This window comes from Neolamprologus brichardi, chromosome 12 (assembly GCF_056152115.1).
Source record: "Neolamprologus brichardi isolate AB-2024 chromosome 12, ASM5615211v1, whole genome shotgun sequence".
Lineage (NCBI taxonomy): Eukaryota > Metazoa > Chordata > Actinopteri > Cichliformes > Cichlidae > Neolamprologus > Neolamprologus brichardi.
Genome location: NC_142115.1, coordinates 31475963 through 31498092, shown reverse-complemented (window position 1 = coordinate 31498092; position 22130 = coordinate 31475963). Strand labels below are relative to the sequence as shown.

The 22130-nt window shown below is 37.3% G+C and overlaps 1 protein-coding gene across 3 annotated transcripts in view; it reads left to right on the top strand.

Moving 5' to 3' along the window:
• The window catches only part of ksr2 (kinase suppressor of ras 2), a 117221-nt gene that overhangs the window by 41943 nt on the left and 53148 nt on the right, over positions 1-22130 (top strand). For all 3 annotated transcript variants that reach the window (XM_035913410.2, XM_006803865.3, XM_006803864.3), the window contains exon 6: positions 17292-17464. In XM_035913410.2, coding sequence (XP_035769303.1) covers positions 17292-17464 — 173 coding nt within the window. The remainder of the gene's footprint in view (positions 1-17291; positions 17465-22130) is intronic.

Genomic DNA, 22130 nt, shown 5'->3' with positions numbered 1-22130 from the left:
CAGAGAGGCTCTTTGGGCTGGAGTGTCAATTAATGAACCTCGTTGTCTATGTTAATGAGTAGTAACATTCGTGCGTGGAAAAGGCCAAGTGAGTTGTTCGTCTGTCACAGTCCCACTTGGCGCGTCATACTAAGATCACTCTGGAAAGTGGGTGTGTTTGTTTTTTCCAATGTCTCTTGTCTTGCCTTCGCACTGCCAGTAGAAATGGTAATATCCTATAGTTAATGCCACCTTATGAGACTTCCATAGCTTTTTGAATGTTAAGCACTTTCTTATTGAATTGGATGTTTGCTAATAAATCACATGGTGCCGGGGGTTGGCATGATTCACCCTCTGCTTCTCTCAGGGTAATTCTACCATGCAACACTCAGGGGAAGCAAATTTGCATCCTTTCCATGACTAATTTAGCTGTTTGCTTTCACTGAACTGGTGTACACACCATATATTTCGCTCCCCTTTCCTTTCCCCTTTCGTTCTCTGTTTCCTTTTCTTTCTCTCTTCACCCCTTTCATTATGGTTCCCTTTTGAACCGCTGTCAATGTGTTATTTTTCAGCCATCCATAACATGTACCAATCCTGTCACAAAATAATGTTTTATTGGGTTGAGTTCTATCTGCAGTTCAAAGGAAACTGCAGTATAGTTGTGATGATCAAGTGTTGAACATTAAAAGCTTTTTTCATTCATGAACTCCTGAAAATGTTATGAGAATTAGGAGGGGATGTGTCCAAAGTTGTCCTTTCTCACTTGTTGCACACTACCTTGGGTAACGTCAGAGATGAGATCTAGAAAGACTCTGCCTAGTGCACATGAAGATGCCACCTAGGTAAGGCATGCAGGAGAAAAGACATGTACTGCTCACTCACTCACTCACGTAACTGTTATATTCTACCCTGGCTTCTATACTGGGGATTTCACAGACTCTATTCTGGTAAACTGGTAGGACTTTTTAATGTCCAGAACAGCTAAGTTGGACATTTAAGCTCTTATTTGCGGCACCACCAGCTCTGTGAACAAATAACCCCTGCAGAGGGCTCAAATATAATCTTTCTTTCAAACTGATATTCAGGTCAGGCTCAGGTTATACAACTGAGTGAACCTCAATTGTATTACCTGAGCCAAAACATTATGATCTCCTCTGGTGTGGTTGCAATTTAATGGATTTAAAGTCAGAATGATATTCATAGAATGGAACTTCATTGACAGAAAACCTACACTCTTTATTAATTCATTTATTATTTATGAAGTCAGGCCAACATCATGTGCTATTGGAGTTTGAGATTATTTTATAATGTTGAAGTTAAGTGGCTTACATTATGGAAAGGTGCTGTGGAAAACCAGGGGTTGAAATGGCATTAAAACTTATAAATTGATGTGTTTTCTTGTACCCACATTAAAAGGAAATGACAAATTAATTAATTACATTTAAAAGAGGTCAAATATTCTTACAAATTATATTATTACATTTAAAATACTTTTACAGAAATTGTCATGCTCCAAGATCTCCGATCCTGTATTTTGAATTTTGTTTTTGGTCATGTTTTGTTCTTTTGGATTTAAGTGTCTATGTTCTGTAGTTGCTTGAGTTTAGTATTTCCTAGAGCCATGTAGTTTTATTATTGATATATATAGTTCTTGGTTTATTGTTCGATTATGATATGTTGTTTTGTTGCCATTGTTTCTTTTCCATGTCCTGTCATCATTGTCTCCATATTTGTTTGCCTTCTGTCTCTGTTTCCGTGGTTGTCCGGTTTCCCTGTCTTGTCAAATTCAGTCATCTCTAGTTCTGGTCCCTGTGTTTATTCCTTTTGGCCCCACAACATTAAGCACCATTAATATTGAGAACATAATGAGTTATTCAAATATCGCTGGATATCTTCTGTTTTTTATCCTTTTCTGTTCCCTTTATATTTGTATGGTCTCCATGTTTGTTTACCTTTTTGTCTAAGTCAGTTTTGCATGTCTTAGTGTGGGCCTCAGTGAATGTGTTACTTCCCGTTTTATTTTGATAGTCTGTTTCATGCGTGTGATGTTCAGTTTTGCTTCCCCTGTTTCATCCGTCAAATTCTATTCCTCAGAATGTGTGTTTTGTGTGTTGTGCTGTGTTCCCCAGGTGTGTCCATTCTGCCGTATCTCCTCTTGTGTATATCTCCCTCTGTTCTATCTCTGTGTGCTCCCACATGGTGCTTGTAGCCTCCATCAGGCTGTTCTGTTAGTCCGTTCTAACCCAGCTTAGTTATTTTACTTGCTTTTTGTTTGCTTCACCTTTTTTTGGTAATAGTGCTTTGACTTTTATATCTAAATTCTTTTAATGACAGTAGCAACATTATTCATCCCACTTGCAGGCATCATAATCTGTAGGACCACTATGGTTGCTGAATTGTTTTGATGGAGGAAAGTTTTAAAAATATTCCCCTCTCTGATGCTTTTTTTCTCCCCACAAATCGCACCCTGCCTTTGTCATTTACCATTAAAACAGCTGGAACGTGCCAGTGCATGAACTTTGATGTTAATATAGTGATTTTTTTTTTTGTCTTTTTTATAGCATCCGTCCCCAAATTTACGTTTTGCTCAGCTGAATTCTCTGAAATACAATGACAACAAATCTAGAATCTCAAATCTGCTTTCATGCTGAGAGTTCATATATTCATAGTTATCACCTTCTTCTAATTCAGGAGAATAATGCAAACTAAAACTACATAATAATTCACAATCTTTAATTAGGAGTATAACATGGCATAAGGTAATATTATAATCCCACAAAACCAATGTCAATTAAATGGCAACAATCCACGAGTTCAGTCATTAAAAAACGAAATCAACTAAGTTTCCAGAGCTGGTATACCTGGAAGTTGGATTAACAAAGCCAAAATATATTGCTGTGTTAATCTCTTGCTTGCTACCCAGCAAAGTGACACTTCCATTCGCAATCTTTGCCTGCTAAGCTGTGACTGGTCAGCTGATTCTCCGAATGACAGAGCCGTCATTGGGCACAACATCAGAGCTGCTACACGAACCGTAAATGTGGGTGATGGTTCAGAGGTCTGGAACCAGGCTAATCTGGTAATACAGATTGAGGCAGAAGTGCCACTTTTTATGGTTACCTGTAGTTTAATACACCTTGTGCACTGATCTGAAATGGAGGTTATACCACTGACTAGAACTGTGCTTGAACTGTCCAATATGGGATTAGACAACCAATCAGGAACAAAAGTGTATGGTATGTAGCTATGATGTAATTATATGGTCTGTTAGGAATTTTGGATTTGTCTGTTTACATGTTAAACCACAACACTCTTACTGCAGCAGCAACTCCAGTGGTACAAAAAGCGCAGCACTTTACAATTAAGGCAGAAACCTTACTGCTTTGGTAATTGAAGTGAAATTACCCCCTGTTACTGCTTTGTTTCATGGGTCGATCTGTTACAATGAAGACAATTTTATTGCTTTTACTTTACGAATACATTTTGGAGTGTTCCCTGAAACTTAAGCTCGGATCGAATCAATGCAGCTGCTCTCCACGCGATCCAATAAGAAATCCAGAATACAGCAATAACCAATAACCTCTGACCCCGGAGGATTATTGGCTCTGCATTTTCTCCGGCGAGTGACGTTCACTGTGGTGTCAAGTGTACTCCACAAGGCTATATATGTCACTGCTGTGAAATAAAATATGTATGTGTGTGGAATAAGGGTGAAGATGCTTTTCTCTGTGGACAAAACCTCATCCATGTTAATCAGGTCTTTGGCCCCTTGGCCATTAATGATAATTCAGGTGAGAGGGGATGTCACCACCAAGCTGTTAAAAGCTAGACGCCCCCACCCATCCCTTCCATCCATTCGCACGTCTATTGGCAATAATGAGTGCTCACGCCAGCCTCGCCCAGCGGCCAGAAATTGGAGTCATGATTATGAATTTATATGAGTGTTTAGGAGTGGAGGTGAGCCAAAATGCCACCGTTGCTTGTGGAAAATGGATTTGTTTAGGCTGATAGTTTTTCTGTGGCGATTTGTGAACGTGTGGGAGCTTGTTGGGGCGGATAACAGGATTGAAGTAGGCGATTAGAAGTTATCCTTAAAAGTAATTCTTTTCTAAGAAGAGGAAAAAAATCACATGTGAGAAATTACCTCATTGTACAAAGGAAAGATTTATTGCAGTTGCGCTGTGCTCAAGGCATTTAGTTAATTTTGTGGGAATCTTGTTTCGCTTTTCCTTTCATTACATGAAGTTTCCTGACATGATCATTAAAGTCTCATTTCAATCTGTTATATGGGAAGATCTAATACTAAGTTTGTTGTGCGGAAATTATGTCAAACATCACTCTGACAGAGACAAAGCAACTAGTGCAGGGTGAATTGACAGCTGCTTTCTGATTTATTAAATAGCAGAGTATGACTGCTTTAGTGCCCAACAACCATAAAGGAAGTTATTACCATCATTTATCATTCTAACCATCAAGTGAAGGCTTTCATATCAGTTTTGCTCTCTGATGTTAAAGACGAAACAGATAATATCTGCTGCAGGTCCCACATTGCCCTTGACCCCCTCTTACTTTTTAGTGTTGCTGCCCTTTACAGCTCTCTGTTTTTCAGAAATACCGCTTAACCTGCACAGCTGTTGTCCAGCTGTCGTGCATCTTGCACTGTTTCTTTCATACCTGTATTACAAAGTTTAGAGTTTGATCTATGGTTTCATTTTGTCTGAATTAAGAAAATAAATTCAGATTAAATTTAAAGCTGAAATAAATATACACAGCATGCTTACACACACACACACACAGCCCTGTTGGCGAGCAGGTAATGAGGAGGAGAATAGAACACTGTGCTGACTTCTCACAGAAAAGTTGTTGCCTTTTTGTAGGTGTCATGCAGTAGTTTTCACTATATTAAAAAAACAAAACATTTGCACTTTATTAAAGTTATTTAAAGTTCAGACCCAAGTTAGATGAAATAAAGCAGTTGACTGTAAGTTTTCTGAATGTGTGAGCAATGAAAAATATGTCAAGACAGTTCTCCCAAGATGAAAAATGAGGTGAAACTGTTATAGTAATCATTAACAGAATTAAACTCTGAAGTTCTGCGAGGAAATTATGTCTATATTTCTTCCATTACGTCTCAGGAAGCACAATGCAATGAGAGATACGCTGATCCAGCGACTGTCAGAATGGTGTAACTACAATAACCTCACCCTAAACACCAAGAAAACCAAGGAAGTGGTCATTGACTTCCGCAAAACAAGAACTGATCTCCCTCCCCTATCCATAAAAGGTGACTATGTGGAGAGGGTGTCCTCCTTTAAGTTCCTCGGCACCCACATATCCGAGGACCTATCCTGGTCCACTAACACATCAGCCCTAGTAAAGAAAGCCCAGCAGCGCCTCCATTTCTTGAGGGCTTTGAGATGTAACAGGCTGCAGACTGAACTCCTAGCTCCTTCTACCGTGCCACTATCGAGAGTGTGCTGGTGCACGCCATCCCTGTGTGGAACGCTGGTTGCACAACAGCTGACAAGAAGAGACTACCGAGGGTCATCAGAACTGCAGAGAAGGTGATCGGCTGTCCACTCCCCTCCCTGGACTTAATTGCCAGCTCAAGATGTCTCTCCAGAGCCAGGGCAATTATAAAGGACCACCTCCATCCTAACCACCACCTCTTCAACACCCTGCCCTCTGGAAAAAGGCTGAGATCCATCAGGTGCAAAACCAACAGACTAAAGAACAGCTTCTTCCCGTGGGCTGTCAGAACTCTTAATGCAAACTAAGAGTGTGTAAAGACTTCCCCAACACATCCACCCTGACACTGCTGTTTGATTGATTGATTGATTGATTGATTGATTGATTGATTGATTGATTGATTGGTAATTTATTTCAACATGTGAACAATATACAAGTACATTTAGAAAAGAAAATAAGAAAGAAAAAAAATACTGTACAAATTACATACAAAAAAAATTATTAATTTACATGTTGAAAGGGAGTGGGAAGAAGTAAACACTTATTTAATCCCACCCCTTTGCCATAAATTATCAGTTAATATTTAGTCAGCTTCCTTACTGATATAATTTGTAATAAAAACAGCGAACAGATTTCTGATATACTATATACTATAATATCACATCATGAGTTGTTTTTTGTTTTTTTTTTGTTTTTTTTTTTAAATAGAGACATTCACTTAATTTCAATATTTTCCTTTTCTTTATAGTTCGAGAAGATCATATTTTTATAACTCTTTTTGAACAGTTTTATGTTTGGACATTGCTTTAATTCCATATTCAGACTGTTCCATAGTTTCACTCCATGAACAGAAACACAAAAGCTTTTTCTTGTGGTACGTACCTTCATTGTTTTGAAGTTACAAAAACCCCTTAAATTATAACTTCCTTCTTTCAAAAAAAACATACTCTGAATATTACGTGGCAGTTCTTTATTTTTTGCTTTGAATAGAATTTGTGCTGTTGATCATCTATGTGCAATATCTCAGTCTTTCCATGTTCTGTGCAATATTTTTGGCTCGTGCAATTATTTTGGTCCCAGTCTGTTTCAATGTTTCCTACACATACACCATGTATATAGTTCCACTCACATATGTATACATATACACTGTTTTTTTAATTTTATTCTATTTATTTAATTATTTATTTATTTTCCGCCTTCGTTGTACATTGGTTTCTCTTCTTCTTACTTTAGCACCTTTGTGGTTCAGCTACCCAATTTCGCTGTGCAAGAAACTGCACAATGACAATAAAAAGCTCTAAGTCTAAGTCTCTAAGATACTGCCTGGCTGCTCTGCCACCACTGACATGTAAATGAGTATACCTTAAAAGGCTTCATAAACTGCTAACAACAAAGTGATCTAATTGCATTGCATTAATGAAAAATGTTATTAATCATAAAATTATTTACTGATGTTATTTTTCAATCAGTCATTCTGTGCATTTGGATTCTAAATTTTTTTCAGATCAACTTTTTATGTGCCAATTCACAGAAAAGGTCCTTACTATATTTTAAACAGAAACACAAAATTTGCTTACTTTGAGCAAGTACTACATGGACAATAGGAAAAAACCCTCCCTTTTAAGAAAAGACAAAGTGAGAACAGATTGGCATATAAGTGAGGGAGAAAGGGAGAAGATTGAAAGAGAGGTGATCAGTGCATCACAAGTCCATAGCATTAAAATGATATTTCAGAGCCAGACCTAGCTATAAAAAGAAATGCATATTTTAAGCTAAAGTTTAAAGGTGTCTATGCCGAAGGCTCTGCCTCCTATTGTACTTCTAACATATGATGAAAGGCACTATGAGGTCTTTAAGATATGATAGGGCATGATTGTTTAAGGCTTTACATTTGAAGGACTAGGAATTTAATAGGGAGACAATGAAGACAAAAATAAGAACTCTTCCTAGTCTTTATTACCATCACCTTAGGGTTTTTAAAACTAGACTAGGTGAAAGAAGGCAGGCTTTCACCTGCATGAGGAGAATGTGTGATTTTAATGATATTAGTGTACACTAAAATTACTCAAAGATTCTTGTAGGTCTAGTCAATTTGTTTCTGAGGTTTTCATAGCCAAATCCAACTTAAGGGTTTTAAGGCTTTAAGTTCAAACAACTCATTTGTTTCTGGCTGCATAGATAATTATAGCTGATTGTCATCTGCATAATGGCTAATAGACATGTATGCAGTTCTTTGTAAATATATTACCTCAGGGAAATATGACATACTACAACAGTGCCATGAACAATTCTAATTACATAAGATTGCAGTTTCTCTGAGTTGTGAAAATGCAGGATACACAGAAAGTATTGTAATTTCTGTTGTGTGCAAATCAAAGACGTGCTTGCAAATCAGACAGGAAATATTCCAGCAATATAAAACTGTGATTACTTTTTGAGGACAGCTTGTACACCTGTTTACATCCTACAGCTCCACAGAATAAAGTTGCATTTAATTCCTATTTATCCCAAACAATTTGGTGGCAAATGAGACACACTTAGAGAGAATTTGGATGTACAAAAGACAGGAGGACAGTTTTTGAATCCAGTCCATTAGTGGAAAACATCCAAAAGTTGAGTGCCAGGAATATTTAATCAGAATTGAATCTTGAAACTTTCAGTACATGAGAATTACTATTTGGTTTTTGTCATTCTGAGCTGTTCTATCTGTTCAATATAGGCTCTTTTGTAGAACCACAAAATGTCTCTTGAAGCAGCAAATTAATTCCAGGTGTCAGACAAGCGATGGTTGAAAAAGTAATGCTAAATTGAAGATTTAAATAATTTGTACATCACGTACTATTGCCACGTAGCTGTTTTGAGAAAAACAAACAAACTTCACAACTAGAAAACTGAAAGTCTCTCAGTTTCATCTTATTGAAAAACTTTGTCCACTGTGATCACCTATGTTCTTTGTCTCCTTTTCTCCTTCCTGTATTTTTATACTTGGTCTTCTGTTTCATTAGTTAGTGCATCCTACAAAGAGGAAAAAATTATTGTTACAGTAAGATCGAGAGGCTTTTTTCTGTGGTTATAGAGACAGAATGACACTGCTAAGACTTGGCCTTGAATCGCAAGAAAAATGGATGTTATAGAGTACTAGTGATGTTAAAAGAAAGAGATAGAAACCACTTGAAGATTCCAGAAATTAAATGGAAATGGGAAACATCAAAGATGCCAGGTTTATGGGAAATATCCTGCCCCTAGCTTAGAAAAAGGAACAGCGAGCCACTTTGAAACAGCTATATGGACAACAGTCTGGAGGCAAACTTAGAGAGGCAAGGCTGATATAGTCTGGACATGTGTAGAGGAAGGATAGTTCATATATTCATCAATGGATGCTGAATATGAAGCTACCATGCTGGAGGAAATGAGGTGGACCACAGAGAAGATTTATGGATGTAGTGAAGGAGGGTTGGTGTGACTGAGGAAGATGCATGAATAAGGTGAGATGGAGACAAATGATCCACTGTGGTGATCCCTAAAAGAACCAGCAGAAAGAAGAAAGAGGCATCATACCATGACCAGCTGTTATGCTTACAGAGATGTTAGATTATTAATGCAGACAAACTTTCGTTTTACTGGTATGGCAGCAGATAAGCTTGTATAAGGAAAAAATAATACTTTCGTGATGCTACCACATGCAGAAATAACACATTTTAACCAGAAAATATCTGCTCTGTCATTGTGTACCAAAATGCATTCCTGATGAGCTGCTGAGAAGACAATCTCACGGTCCACCTTCCTGTCAGCTTTTCTCTCTTGTCATCTGGCACCTGGCTCCTGAATTCTCTCTTCCTCCTGCTCATTTTCTGTCCTTCACACGGGCTTGCTCTTTTTACGACCCCTTGTTTCTTTCCGCCTTTTTCGCCTTGGGTGTCTTGCTGTCTCTTCAGCTTCATGTTCACGTTCCAACCCAGACCACACGCATGACCTTTCTGTCCTGAGAGCACTGTGCTTTCCCTGGCCTTTGACAGTGAAATGACACCCCCTCCCATATCTTAGCAGGAGATGCTGGCAGTTAATGTGGACATAACAAGAGGGGGATTTCAAACACTTGTGCGCTATCATCATCCAACCATTTCAACAGATATCATCAGGTAACTAGAACATAATTTGTGGTCATGCACAACTACACGCATCCGTGCACACACACAAACACACTCGTAGCTTCTTTTTGTCCTTGAAAGACATGTCTTAACATTTGTTAAGTTTAATAATAATGTCTGAAATGAGACCACATGAGTGTCTAGTGGTGTCTTCAATAGTGGTAGCACAGTTGTTGATCATCTTTGAGAGAAGGTTTTGCCACCTCACATTTGAAGCTGAGATTGTTCTTAAGGAGAGTTTTCTTTAAATTACTGTAAACACTTAATTACATAAACACATTAGTGTCTTACGTCCAGCTTCTGCTTTAATAACCAACCAATATTGTGAATTTGGAAAACAATTATCATTTAGTGTTGTTCTTTTCTAATTGTATATTAAGAACATGTCCACTTGTTCTCACTAGCATTGATTTTGGGTTATTAAAATTGAACACGGTTGTCTTGGAACTGTTGTCGTAAAACTTTTTGGGTATGCACACAGGGTACGTTCAATAACAGTGCAAGAGTTTGGATAATAATGTAGTAATGCAGTTCACTTTTGTTTTCTCTTCCACATAAGTTCAGCTAACCCGGGGATATTATTTACCACCCATCTGATCATTTCACCGCTTGATTTTTTTTTTCATTATCTCAGTTATTTTTAGTTGTTTGTTACATTCGCACAGCTTAAACTTTGTGAACTCTTGTTGATGTGAAATCCTACCTCCTCCCTTTCGAAAAAGCAAAACAAAGTCTGTGAATATCACGAAGGCTGTTTTGTTTCCCCTATACTCACTCTAAAATCAAATAAATCCCTAATATACAAAATAAGTAACACGCATACTTTAAAGTGTAACTGAAATTTGTGCATCATTATATGTCTTTTGGTGTTGAGATCATTTAAATCCTTTGTGTACGTGGTGTTTAATCACACGAATTTAAGACTTTACTGTTTTCAAAATGCATTATTATAATAGAATGTTTCCTGCGTCACACTTTGTTGTATAATAACTGTAAATCTTTGTTCCGATAAGTTTGGACATTGGCTTTGCAACATTTCTTTTAAAAAAATATCATGCCAGACTGCCTGCTTTTATTCAACACAAGCCTGACGCTGCAGACGTCTGAAAACAAGACAGCCTTCTTAGGATGACTCTAAGGGCTCACAGTAATTCTCTGTTGCAATCATTATTCTAGCCACCTTTATTTCATTTTCCACCAACTTTATTAAAGCAGCAAAGAGCAGTGGTTGCCACAGATATTATTCCACAGCTCCATTTGCATAAAAAGCAACAGGGTGTCGTATGAGTCTCGGCAGAGCTCCCTTGCATATTTCTGATGAATAAAGTGTAGGTATGCAGATGGAACCCTGCAAGTAAATTACCCCTCTAGATGGACACAAGTGTTAATTAGATAGAGCTCAAATGAATTGCAGGATCACAGCATCACTTAGATATATAATTTGTATAGTGAACAACTGCTAGCTAGTTAGGCAGATAGCTCTGCAATATTCTGCATTTTTAAAGCCCTCTTGATATGTCAGAATATAAAGGAAACGTGCCATTTGATGGATCACTGCTCTCCTGCTCTCACCTCTGTCCTTAATCAAATGGAACTTTTGCTTGAAGGTGTCACTGTAATTAGCATCTCTGCAAGTGTGGGGAATGGGACTGTGGAGGGTGTGGGTGGATGAATGCGTGTGCATGAATGTCAGATTTTTTTTCCCCATAGCTTTCATATTATGAAGAGCAAATCACATTTTTAAAACGTGTAAGCAATCAGGGAAATTTAAAGTGAATTTCATAAAAACAAAAAGTTAAAGTATGGCCAAAGTACATGTTGGATATGTTGTACTGATGAGTTTACTTTCTTTTTTACTCTGTGTACTACTACTACTACCAAATGTTACTTGATTACTTTAACTCCCTTTATAGATATGATGACAAAGTCCATTCCTTGCATAGTATAAGCAAAAAAACCCCAAAAAACCCAATTGCGTACAATTTCAGTATCATAATTTGTGATGTCTTTATTAATGTGTTAGGGAAGCTTACGATTGCGCTTTCACTCACTTCAAAAAACATGCAAATGACCTTTTAATGATCCCAGGGATGGATAATAACAGGATGTAACTGAAAAAAAAGTGTGTGAATAAGAAATTAGCAGGTAATAAACATGACACAAACGATAACTTATTCACTACAATATTTTAGGCGAATTGACTGAATGGTACTTGGGGAAAAAAAAAGCTTTGGTGTTCCTGTTTTGTCAGTACGGAGCATCTAGGAGCATTAAGAGACTCAGAAATGCTACCTGAAATGTGACACAAACACGCAGTGATTTCCATCTGTGAGTTATGCGTCACTATGTACAATTGTCGCGAAGATCAAAAGACATCTCAACTATTCACACTGTGGCTGATTTCTCTTGACAGTTGACAAGTAACCCACCTCCTCCTTCTTCTCTGTTTTGTGTATTCTTTCTTTAAGTTTCTCCTTTCTTGAACTTTTCATATGTGAGGCGTCTGAATAGATGCATTAACCACCGTAGAGTTAAATTCCTCCCCCTCCTTCTCGCCCGCCTGCCTTCACTGACAAACGTTTTCAAAATGAAAATTGGGAATCCTCTCCCTACTCTTCACATTCATTTTCACTTTTCCCTCACTGAACATCTACATCTTCGGGGAGAGGATAAAGGCATGCATGCAGGGAGATGAATGGTTTAATTTAGATTCAAATTGCATAAAGTGGGCTAATCGGAATAGCTGACAAAAGCTCTGTGACGAAGAAGTGATAACCTGCAGGCTGCTTCCTTATTGCAGGAGATGGGAGTGAAGTGCCGGGCTGGTTTACAGGTCTAATTGCATGACTCAGTGTAGGGAGTGGGAGACTGACATGGGAGGAAATATTCCTGTGGGATTTAACACTTTCCATGATAAGTCAGAACTCAGCATTCATTTTACTACTTTTACAAGTCAGTTTTTCACAGATAGCCTCTCCTCATGTCTCCTTTTCTCACCTGTCTCCTTGTGGTCTGTGTTTGTTTGGACACTTAAAATTTATTGTCTCCTATGTGCAAGTGCAACTCTTTTGTTTTGTTTTTGTTGGTTACGTTTGCTCATCAGTCTGCAACTTCAGTCTCGGTGTCACTTAAAATCCTAAATTTCAGTCTCACATCAAATTTTTAGAATTATGAATCCAATGTTGCAAAAGTAAAATTCCAGAGGATAAGTCTGGTTACAGTGTGGTTATTTATGTTTCTGCAGGGATTTATATGGATGGAGATTAGTTGTTTATTTTTACATGAGTGTTTCATTTACTTCAGCTCAAGTTCTGCAGTTCTAAAACAGGATTAACATTACTCGAGGATATAAAGAGTCACATATTTCCCTTGTTCTTTGGATGAATGAATGGATGGATACTGGAGTAAAAACAGTTACAAAAAGCAGGGACATTTATTATATAAAACATCAACCAACAGAAGCTGAAATTGCCCTGGAGTAATATACGTTTTTAAACTAACACTTCATCCTATGAGATGCATAACAGCAGACTGCAGTTTCCCTTGATTTTTTTTTAATAAATTGGCCATTAAAGATAATGCATTTTTGTATATTCTGCAACCCATACAAGGTGGATGATGAATAACATGACAGTTTATTTAAAATAGCCTAGTAAATTAAAAAAAAGACAGTTCTCGTTGCATGGAGAATACAATGAAGGGTGCTGAAACTGTCCTCAGTGATACATTGAAGAGAACTGTGGTACATAGCATCAAGGGGCTTAAGAGTATTGGCAGCAAATTAAAGTAAATTACATCTACATAGAGAAGGACTGGTGCAGTCTTTAACCCCCTGCCGATGCAGTTCTTAAGCCCTGACACGCAAACATAAATCTCATATTCATGCCATTTGGTGTTATTTACTCTTCCTTTGGATATCTTTATCTCCAAACTTCATTGTGACCGATAAATCGGCTTAAAAATCTTAGGGAAAAAAAAGTCTTTGTTGAACCTGCCTGGCACTTGTCACATTGTTAAAGTAATCCAGGGTTTGTTGTTTGTACAGCAGTGGGTACTTTGCAGTCAGGAACTGCTAATAGCTAATATGGCATTCTTTTAATGGTGCTTATTAAAAATATGAAAAAACTCTCACTAGTTAGACTCAGTACTTAAAAGAATAGTAGCACCAAAGATGTCTCTGCTTCTGCTGGCTTTAATTATAATAACAGTGGTTTCCCAAACACACCTACATGCCAGTGTTGGCATTTTCTGAATCATTGTTGTCTTTTTCTAATTTTCTGCTATTTTTTTTGATCCACCTACAAATACAAGAATGTCTACTAGACAATATTTAAATGACAGATTGGGTGGGGGGGACAGGAAAAAGAGTAATTGAAACTGGAGCAGTAATTATTACTCCAAAATTAGCAATGAGGGGACATTGTGCACTCCTTTTGGAGGGGGCACAGTGGGGTACCAGGGAGTGGGGGTGTTACTCTGCCTTCTTATGTTAGCAGGTACCTGGCATTAACATATGGCTTGCTTTACTGTACACCAATGAGGTTGTTCATATGAAAATGAAAAGTTCTCGTTCTTTCATAATATGAGATGAACTATGACGAAATTTGACTAATTCAGTAACAAACATTTGAATTTCAGTTCACTTAAATTAAGTTCAGTTTCATTTATATAGCATGGAATCACAACAGTTGTCTTAAGGCAGCTGTTATATTAAGGTAAAGACCCTACAATAATGACACATGTAGTACAATGACTTTTTTAATATAATATGACTAAACAAATAAAGTAGACCAAGAAATTCTAAAGCTGCTGTATAGTAATCCCAAAAATTGAAAGTCCATTACAGTGCTGTGCAAAATTCTTCATTTTGCTTTATATTTACTGTTTCTATGATGTGATGATGGAAATAAAACATTCGTCTGAAGATGACTTGTTACCTGTTTTACTAATACTCTTTCAGAAATCAAAGAAATGTGATGATTGGTCAATAATTGGCTAAGACAGTTGGGTCAAGTGATGGTTTCTAAGTAATGGTTTAATTACCACCACCTCAAAGACATATGGTTCGATCATACCTAAGATCAAAGAATTATTAATAGTAGGACTTCTTTGAGCAGTCTTTTAAGAATGAGGTCTAACAGACACGTTGATGGTTTGGAAGTATCAAAATATCAAAGCTAACTCAGAAAGATCAGAAGCTTAAAGGGCCTGATTTACCTCTCGGTTCTTTTGTCAGGGTTTTTGTTTATAGACTTGCTCTAGTCTTTTGGTCTTTGTCTGAATGCTTCCCTTGTGACTGTCTGCCATTTGGAATTGGATTTTCTTTGTTGTTTTGCTTCATGCACTTTGTACTTTTAGAAAGACTTTTCTACCATCATTAAAATGTGTATTTCTAGTTTATCTTCGGGTCAAATTTCTGCTATTTCTGTGACAAATATACAATATAAAATTGGTTTTCTGTTAAGTTGTCTGTTCTGTTATGACACATGAATGATTCATAGGTCAGCATTAACAAACAAGCAAACTAAATAAACTCCAAACACGTTTCTCTAAAAATGGTTAGGTAAACAGACTTGTCTAAGAGTTTGGGTGGAAAAAGTAGGCAGTGCAAAGAAAAACTATGAAATACTTTCACAAAGCTTGGACAACTATTGCTCAATACCATTTGGAGAAAGTACAAGAATTCCTGGCTCACTGAACTAAAATGTAAAGACATTTGCACAGTACAGTATATTCTTGCAAAATGGGCAAAATCTTTTCCATAGCCTGAGTAAATTTAGCCTCACATCAAAAATAGTAGAGAAATTAAAATGAGAAAAAATGGCCGATAACGTCTATCACAGCGAATGTTTGCATTTCTAATTTACAGGGAAGTAATTAACAGTCTGTGGATTATTTTCTCTAATGAAGGACGACTTTTATTTCCAATTATCCCCACAAAGTCACCTCGTGTTCTCCTGAGCTGCAATAATAACATAAGTTAGTGTATTTAGGATCCTGTAGGAATAATGGTTCATTTTATCAGCCTGACTGAGTACATTAGATAACAGGCTAATGTGATCGTTTGAAGTTCTAGAGCAGGTTAACCGTGAACCATGCTTTAATATGAGCAATGGCTCCAGACTTTCCAGTGGCTCCACTTTAGAACCCAGATATACCAGTAGCTAGAACAGTCTGTTCTACAAGTCACTTGAGATATTTATAGTTAAATTACACACTTTTCTTGTAATTAGCCCAAACTGTGTAGCTTGTCTCTTAGTTTACTCAGTTCACAGCTGTCTGTCTTTCATATTTCAGGGAATTGTGTACTTACAAGGAATACCTTATTGAAATACACAAAAGTTTTGTTAGAAAAAAATCATAATGACAGCTGACAAAGACAAATTGCTCTACAAGCTTAATTATTCAGACCTCAGCTCTGAAATGACAAGCCTCCACAGTGGAAGCAGGCTGGCAAACAGAAGTGATCATGGGAAAATTTTGGTGATTTTCACTTTGACTTGATACTCAATACTAGTCAATTAAAAAAGGATGTCTTTCAAGCACCTTACAGGTTTCTGTCTGTAACCTATATTTATTGGTTCTTCCCACCCCTTCTGCTATAGCCAAAATGGTAACCTTTATTGCATTGCATGAAGATACTTCACATCAGTTTGAACACACTTACATACTTACGTGGCAAGTGTCCATATGGAGCTGTGCAATTTTAAAAAGCAGTACCACAGTGTTTTCCAACATCCACAAATGGTTGAGTCGGAGCCAAACTTTGGAATAAAATCGCAGTAGAAAAAGTTGTTTTTCTTTTTCTTATTAGTGTCTTGTTTAATCTTTTGTGCCTCGATCCTACTTGCTCTTCTGACCCCGACAGCAGTGTGTTTTCTTCTAGCATGACAGCGATGGCTGTGCTATCATGCTATGAACATGACTCCCAGCTTTCCTGACTTTATCATTAATACTTGATCCCTTAATGATGCTGATCTGGTATTTCGGTACACCATACTTGCTGTGGCTCAAGATGTCGTCACACTCTTTGTTTGTTTATGTGATTGTGCAGAAAATACATATATTTGGTACTTTGCACTGAGTTCTGCTAAGTTAGCAGACTTGTGATGGGGAGAAAAAATATTCTCCACATTCTGGAGTACAATGAACATACAGTGAAGTTCTAAGTGTTTGTTGTTCGGTGTTATAAGTACATTATTGATATTACTCTAATGCATAATACACAATATGCAACGTAAACTAATATATATGCCTTATTTGTACTTGTCCACCTGCATTCTTGTTACGTTCAGGTGTAGGGTGTACATTATATATAGGTGTGAGAATAATAATGATGGTGACTGACAGGTACATTTTCATTTCACTTACTTAACATGCAACATTTCTTGCCACTAAACTGTATTATGTTCTCCATATGTGAATTATTCTGGTGTAGAATTCTGTTTTCTCTTGTATATGATGGTGACTGCAGTGTTTGTACCTTGGTTGTGACTACAGGAATAGCTATACCCCAAAAACTGTGCAGCCTTCCTGTCCAGCTTTGAAGTTGTGCGTTTTTGCAAAAACAAATAGTCCAGACTGTTTAATTATAGTAAATATCATTTGAACATGTTGGTTTCTTGATTAGTTTTGCTGCACTCACCTCTAATGTCTCAATTTTATATTTTTCTCTTGTCTGTTGTCCACCAGAGCCAAGAAGAAGACCAAGCCCTTGAACCTTAAGATCCACAGCAGTGTGGGCAGCTGTGAGAACCTGCCCACACAGCGCTCACCCCTCCACACTGAACGATCTCTGCGATCCTTCTTCTTCCCCTCTTTCATCCCTTCTACACCACCTGTTCATGCCGAAACACCCTCTGCAAGTAAGTGAACATCTTTTTTTTAAATATCGCACACTGATTTTTTAAAATGAAATTACATTTTTCTTAATACTTAAAACGTATCCCTTTCATAATCTACTCTACTGCTACTCTGATTATTTAGTTCTCTGGCAATGTTTCATTCCTGGGATGTTGCTCTGCGTTTAGTTGGGTCAAGTCTCAGTTGGTTCATCAGTTTTTTGTCACTATGCCTTGCCACCTGCAGAAACCACTTGCTTTAACTGCTCTTACTTAACTGCTGAAAGTAATTATTTTTGTTAAAAAATGCTTAAGTACAGCTCTGCTGGTAAATGCAACAAATAGACAATCAGGTTGTGACAATAATGACCGGAGGTTGTGTGTTGCTGCACACTGGCAGCCTTATTGGCTGATACATTAAGACATTCTGCGGAAGCCATTAGATTGAGGAGGAGATGGGGATGGGGGAAATGCAGGGAAACAAAGTAATGGAAGTCTTGTCAATGAAACGGGTGATGAATGGATAACACTCAGTGTTCGGAATCCATGCAAAACTTCACTAACTGGTATAAGGGACAAAGCTGTGCATACTTGTTGTTTGAAGCATGACATGGAATAATCACACATTTAGAAAAAGAAAAAAAGGAGGTGAAAGGTGAAATTGATATATGTCAATTTAATGGCATAGTCTCAAATGCTAATGTGTTTAGTATGACAAAACAGGTACAGATGTCCGAGGTTTGGACCAAAACTATCAGTTATTTAATAACATAAAAAGGACCAAGCTTGTAAAAATCTCTGGTTTAAGGAGGTTCATACTTGATTTCTGATAGAAAATTATTAATAAAATATTAATAAGTATATTTTACAATCATATAAGTAAAAACAGTGATGTATGAATTATTATTTCTAATTCAGATTTGTTTTTCCATTAGCTTAATAAGAGATGGAAAACCTGGTGCCTCCATTGTGAGTTATTTACAGATATTTTAAGCCAGAGATGCTGGCTTATACCCACAGATAATATATAAAAGATGCAGTGTTTCTTTCTAAGTAAGTAAGTAATTATCTCACCATGTTGAAGAGTAGGTTTGTCCTGATGATGATTCTAGTCAACTCATCATGCTACCTGAGCAACAGATCTGCTCTCACAGCACATCCTTTTAGTCAGCTGGAGAACATTAAAGTGAGCATGTTGTAAACGACTGTGAATACCCACAATAAAAGTGTCTTTTTTCACACTGTGCAAATCAAAACTTGCAATGTGAGCTTTAAGCTGGACCAGATAAGAAGTGGTGGCTTCTGTGAGGTGAGCACGGTTCGTAAAAACACAACACAAATCGATCAGAGAATGGATTTACTGTTTTATTCTCATTGAAAATACTTCTATATGTCCCCTCCCGTATGTGTCGTGGGAGTGCGAACTGAAAAACCACCAAACTGCATCGTCCAAGTTAACACGGTCTGCTCTAGGCTATAGCACAAATAAACTTCTTACGTAGATAAAGAGTTTTGGAGTTGGAGGAAGTACACGTTGCCTTTTTTTATCCTGTTGTACTAAAAAGCATTATTAGACACGGTGGGTATCACAGCTTGGTTTGGAAACCTGCCTTTATACCCGCAATCCAAAATAAGCGCTCTACTGTGGACAAGTTTGAAGGAGTCGTACAGCTTCATACACCCTTAAGGCTCTTTGGGAGGAGTCATTGAGCTTGCTCGCTCTGAAATATCACCTGTGATTTCTCACTTTAATGTGAGCTATTTCCTTGAGGCGTGCTTTGCAGTTTTCCAAAGTACAGCTGACTGTTAGAAAGACTGTTTGTGCCGGTGTCAATTACACTAAATGCTGAAGGGCAACATCCAAGTTCTGTTTTTATGTGGAACTTTATTTATTTATTTACAACTCGAGCACTAACTGCAAAAGAAAAAAAAAAGGGAGTACGTCTGTGTTAAATTAACTGTAAGCTTTTACAAAATCTACTTAATCTATTTTATCATATTGATAACCAGGTGGAAAAATGTACTTGTTTGATAAAATAACAAACACAATTTTACACAATAGCTGACACAATGACCGGCATGGCAAAATTGTGCTTAACGAAAAAAGACAGCGTGAATCATCAGATCACTATTTTCTCATTGTGTTTCATTGTAAATAACGGAGCAGAGAAAAAACAATATTTACAAAGTTGCCCAGAGGAATAGTAGTTCAGCAATCTGCTTGTGTGTGTGAACGCTTGTGTGAGCATTTGGGCAAGTATGCGACTGCCAGGTCAGCCAGGCTAAACATCCATCCCATGTCTATGTTTGGGTTTATGGTATCACAGCCATCTCATACGTCAGGGCCCTCCAGCCAGCAGTGTTATTACTTATCTTGCAAGTCGTTTGAATCAAAACATGCGGAGGAGCTACGAGACTGGCTGAGGTAACCAGGACCAAACGCTGTCTGCCAGGGATGAGTCAGTGCCCAGTTGAAGCTGAGACGTCAGCAGTTTGGCTTTCCACCTTGAGAAACTGGTTATGATTACAAATATAATTCCATTACAGTGGTGTATTTCAGCTCAGGCACTCCTTGGCACATTGTTAGGTTCTGGAGACAAGCTTCAGATAGCTTCTCATTTAATCTGCAGCTACTGGTTATTGTGTGTGTTGATCTTTATTCAATTTAAAATAATAAGTCTATTATTCTATCATATTATATCTATTAATCATCTGTCGCTTGCATTTTGACATTTCTACCATTCCTACTGGATGATTCCAATTGATGCATCACATCTAAGGGAGGATATTTGTAAGCTGAGTTTTTAATGGAGCTATTTGAGTTAAAAAGCCCCAGTAAAAATAATACCATCATGCTATGCACTTCAAATGCACCGCACATGGTAAATCCACACTTGGCTGGGAAATTAAACGACTGTCCTAAATGTGATAAAATTGATTTATCTTACATGTACACGTTGGTGTATCACATGCAGAACTGTGCAAAAATCTTCAGTCAGACCTAATTTCTTTATATTTTGCTTCCTAGGTGCTGGACTTTCCTTCTCATTTTTAGGAAGCCTTGAGCAATAGTTCTTCTGAAGGACTTTTTCTTCAGACATTGGCAGCTTTTTCATTTATTTTTGGTGTGGTCCTTGTACGTGTGCATTTTTAGAGAAACGTGTTTGAGCTTAATTTTAGGATTTGTTTTTGTTTCCTAGCAGCCTGTCACAAAAGCACATAATAAACACATACTATGCTCCAGTTTCTTCAATTGAATCAAGAAAAAATGCCAAAGATAACACAGTGTGACAGGAATAAAATAGTATTTTTGCACAAAAAAGTTGATTCCCAAAGAACTATTAGGAAAAAAACGTGGCATCTCAGTATAGCATGCGGTATGTCCTTAACAGTGTTGGTCAAGTTACTTGAAAAAAGTAATCAGTAACTAATTACTGATTACTTCCCCCAAAAAGTAATCCTGTTACTTTACTGATTACTTATTTTCAAAAGTAATTAATTACTTAGTTACTTAGTTACTTTTTAACAACACGATTTACAACCTGAATAGGTGATAAAGCGATAGATCTTTCAGCCCAATTCTACTTTTTCTACATAATCCATCATACAAAATGTAATCAAATGGAAAAGTATCTTTTTTTTAACTTGTTTTATCAGTTTTAATGTTTTAACTTTATGCATCAAGCAAAAATTAAATTATATGCAACATTCTCTGACTGGAAGAAATTTGTTTAATATTTAAACCTATTTTCTGCACATTCCAGCACATAAAATAAAATATTTTGTGTGTTTACACTCACTCTTTCAAATAGATGCAAGTAAAACACAGCAGAAAATAAATAAAGTCAAAGACTAGCGGTCCTTTTGCTCTATTTTCACCTGTAAAGCAGGAGTGGTGCAGGCGGAGGTTTACCCTGGTGCAGGTGTGCCACAGCGGTCAGTGGAAGAATCCGCGAGTTTCTCTGTGAGTTTCCCATTACGTCGTTGCGCACTCGGTGCTTGCTTGGAAGTTTAGGGGTTTTTCTTCGCTGTAAAAAGAAGTTTTCTTCCCACGCACAGCGGACACTAATGTTTTTGTCACTTTTTATGGAATCAAACTTAAAGTAAGGTCAGTACTTCCGCGCTTTAGACGCTGCACGCTCATACTCTCTCCCGCACTCAATATATGCGGGAGAGAGAGAACGTCGCACTTGCTTACGTCATTGTCATGAGACATTCTCGCAAAAAAATCACGGTTTTAGTAACGCAGTAACATAGCGTTCTTACGGGAAAGTAACGGTAATCTAATTACCGTTTTTGCAATAGTAATCCCTTACTTTACTCGTTACTTGAAAAAAGTAATCGGATTACAGTAACGCGTTACAAGATTAACGCGTTACTGCCCATCTCTGGTTCTTAACCTCCTAGGACCTGGCGTCCACATATGTGGACATCACATTTTGGGTTATTTAGACCAAAATACTCAATTTTGCTCTACAAGGGCCTGATATCCACTTACGAGGACATTATACTGCTACTGTTCTATCAAAATTTTAAATGAATATCCTCATATGTGGCTTTCATTTTTCTTAGAAACAAAAATCAGGTAAAAAAAAAAATCTGGTAATTCTTTGTTTTTACACTCATCGGGCCCCAATCAGCCCAAATATCAAAGAAAAATTTAAAATGCATGCTGTGGAAGAGTTCGGGT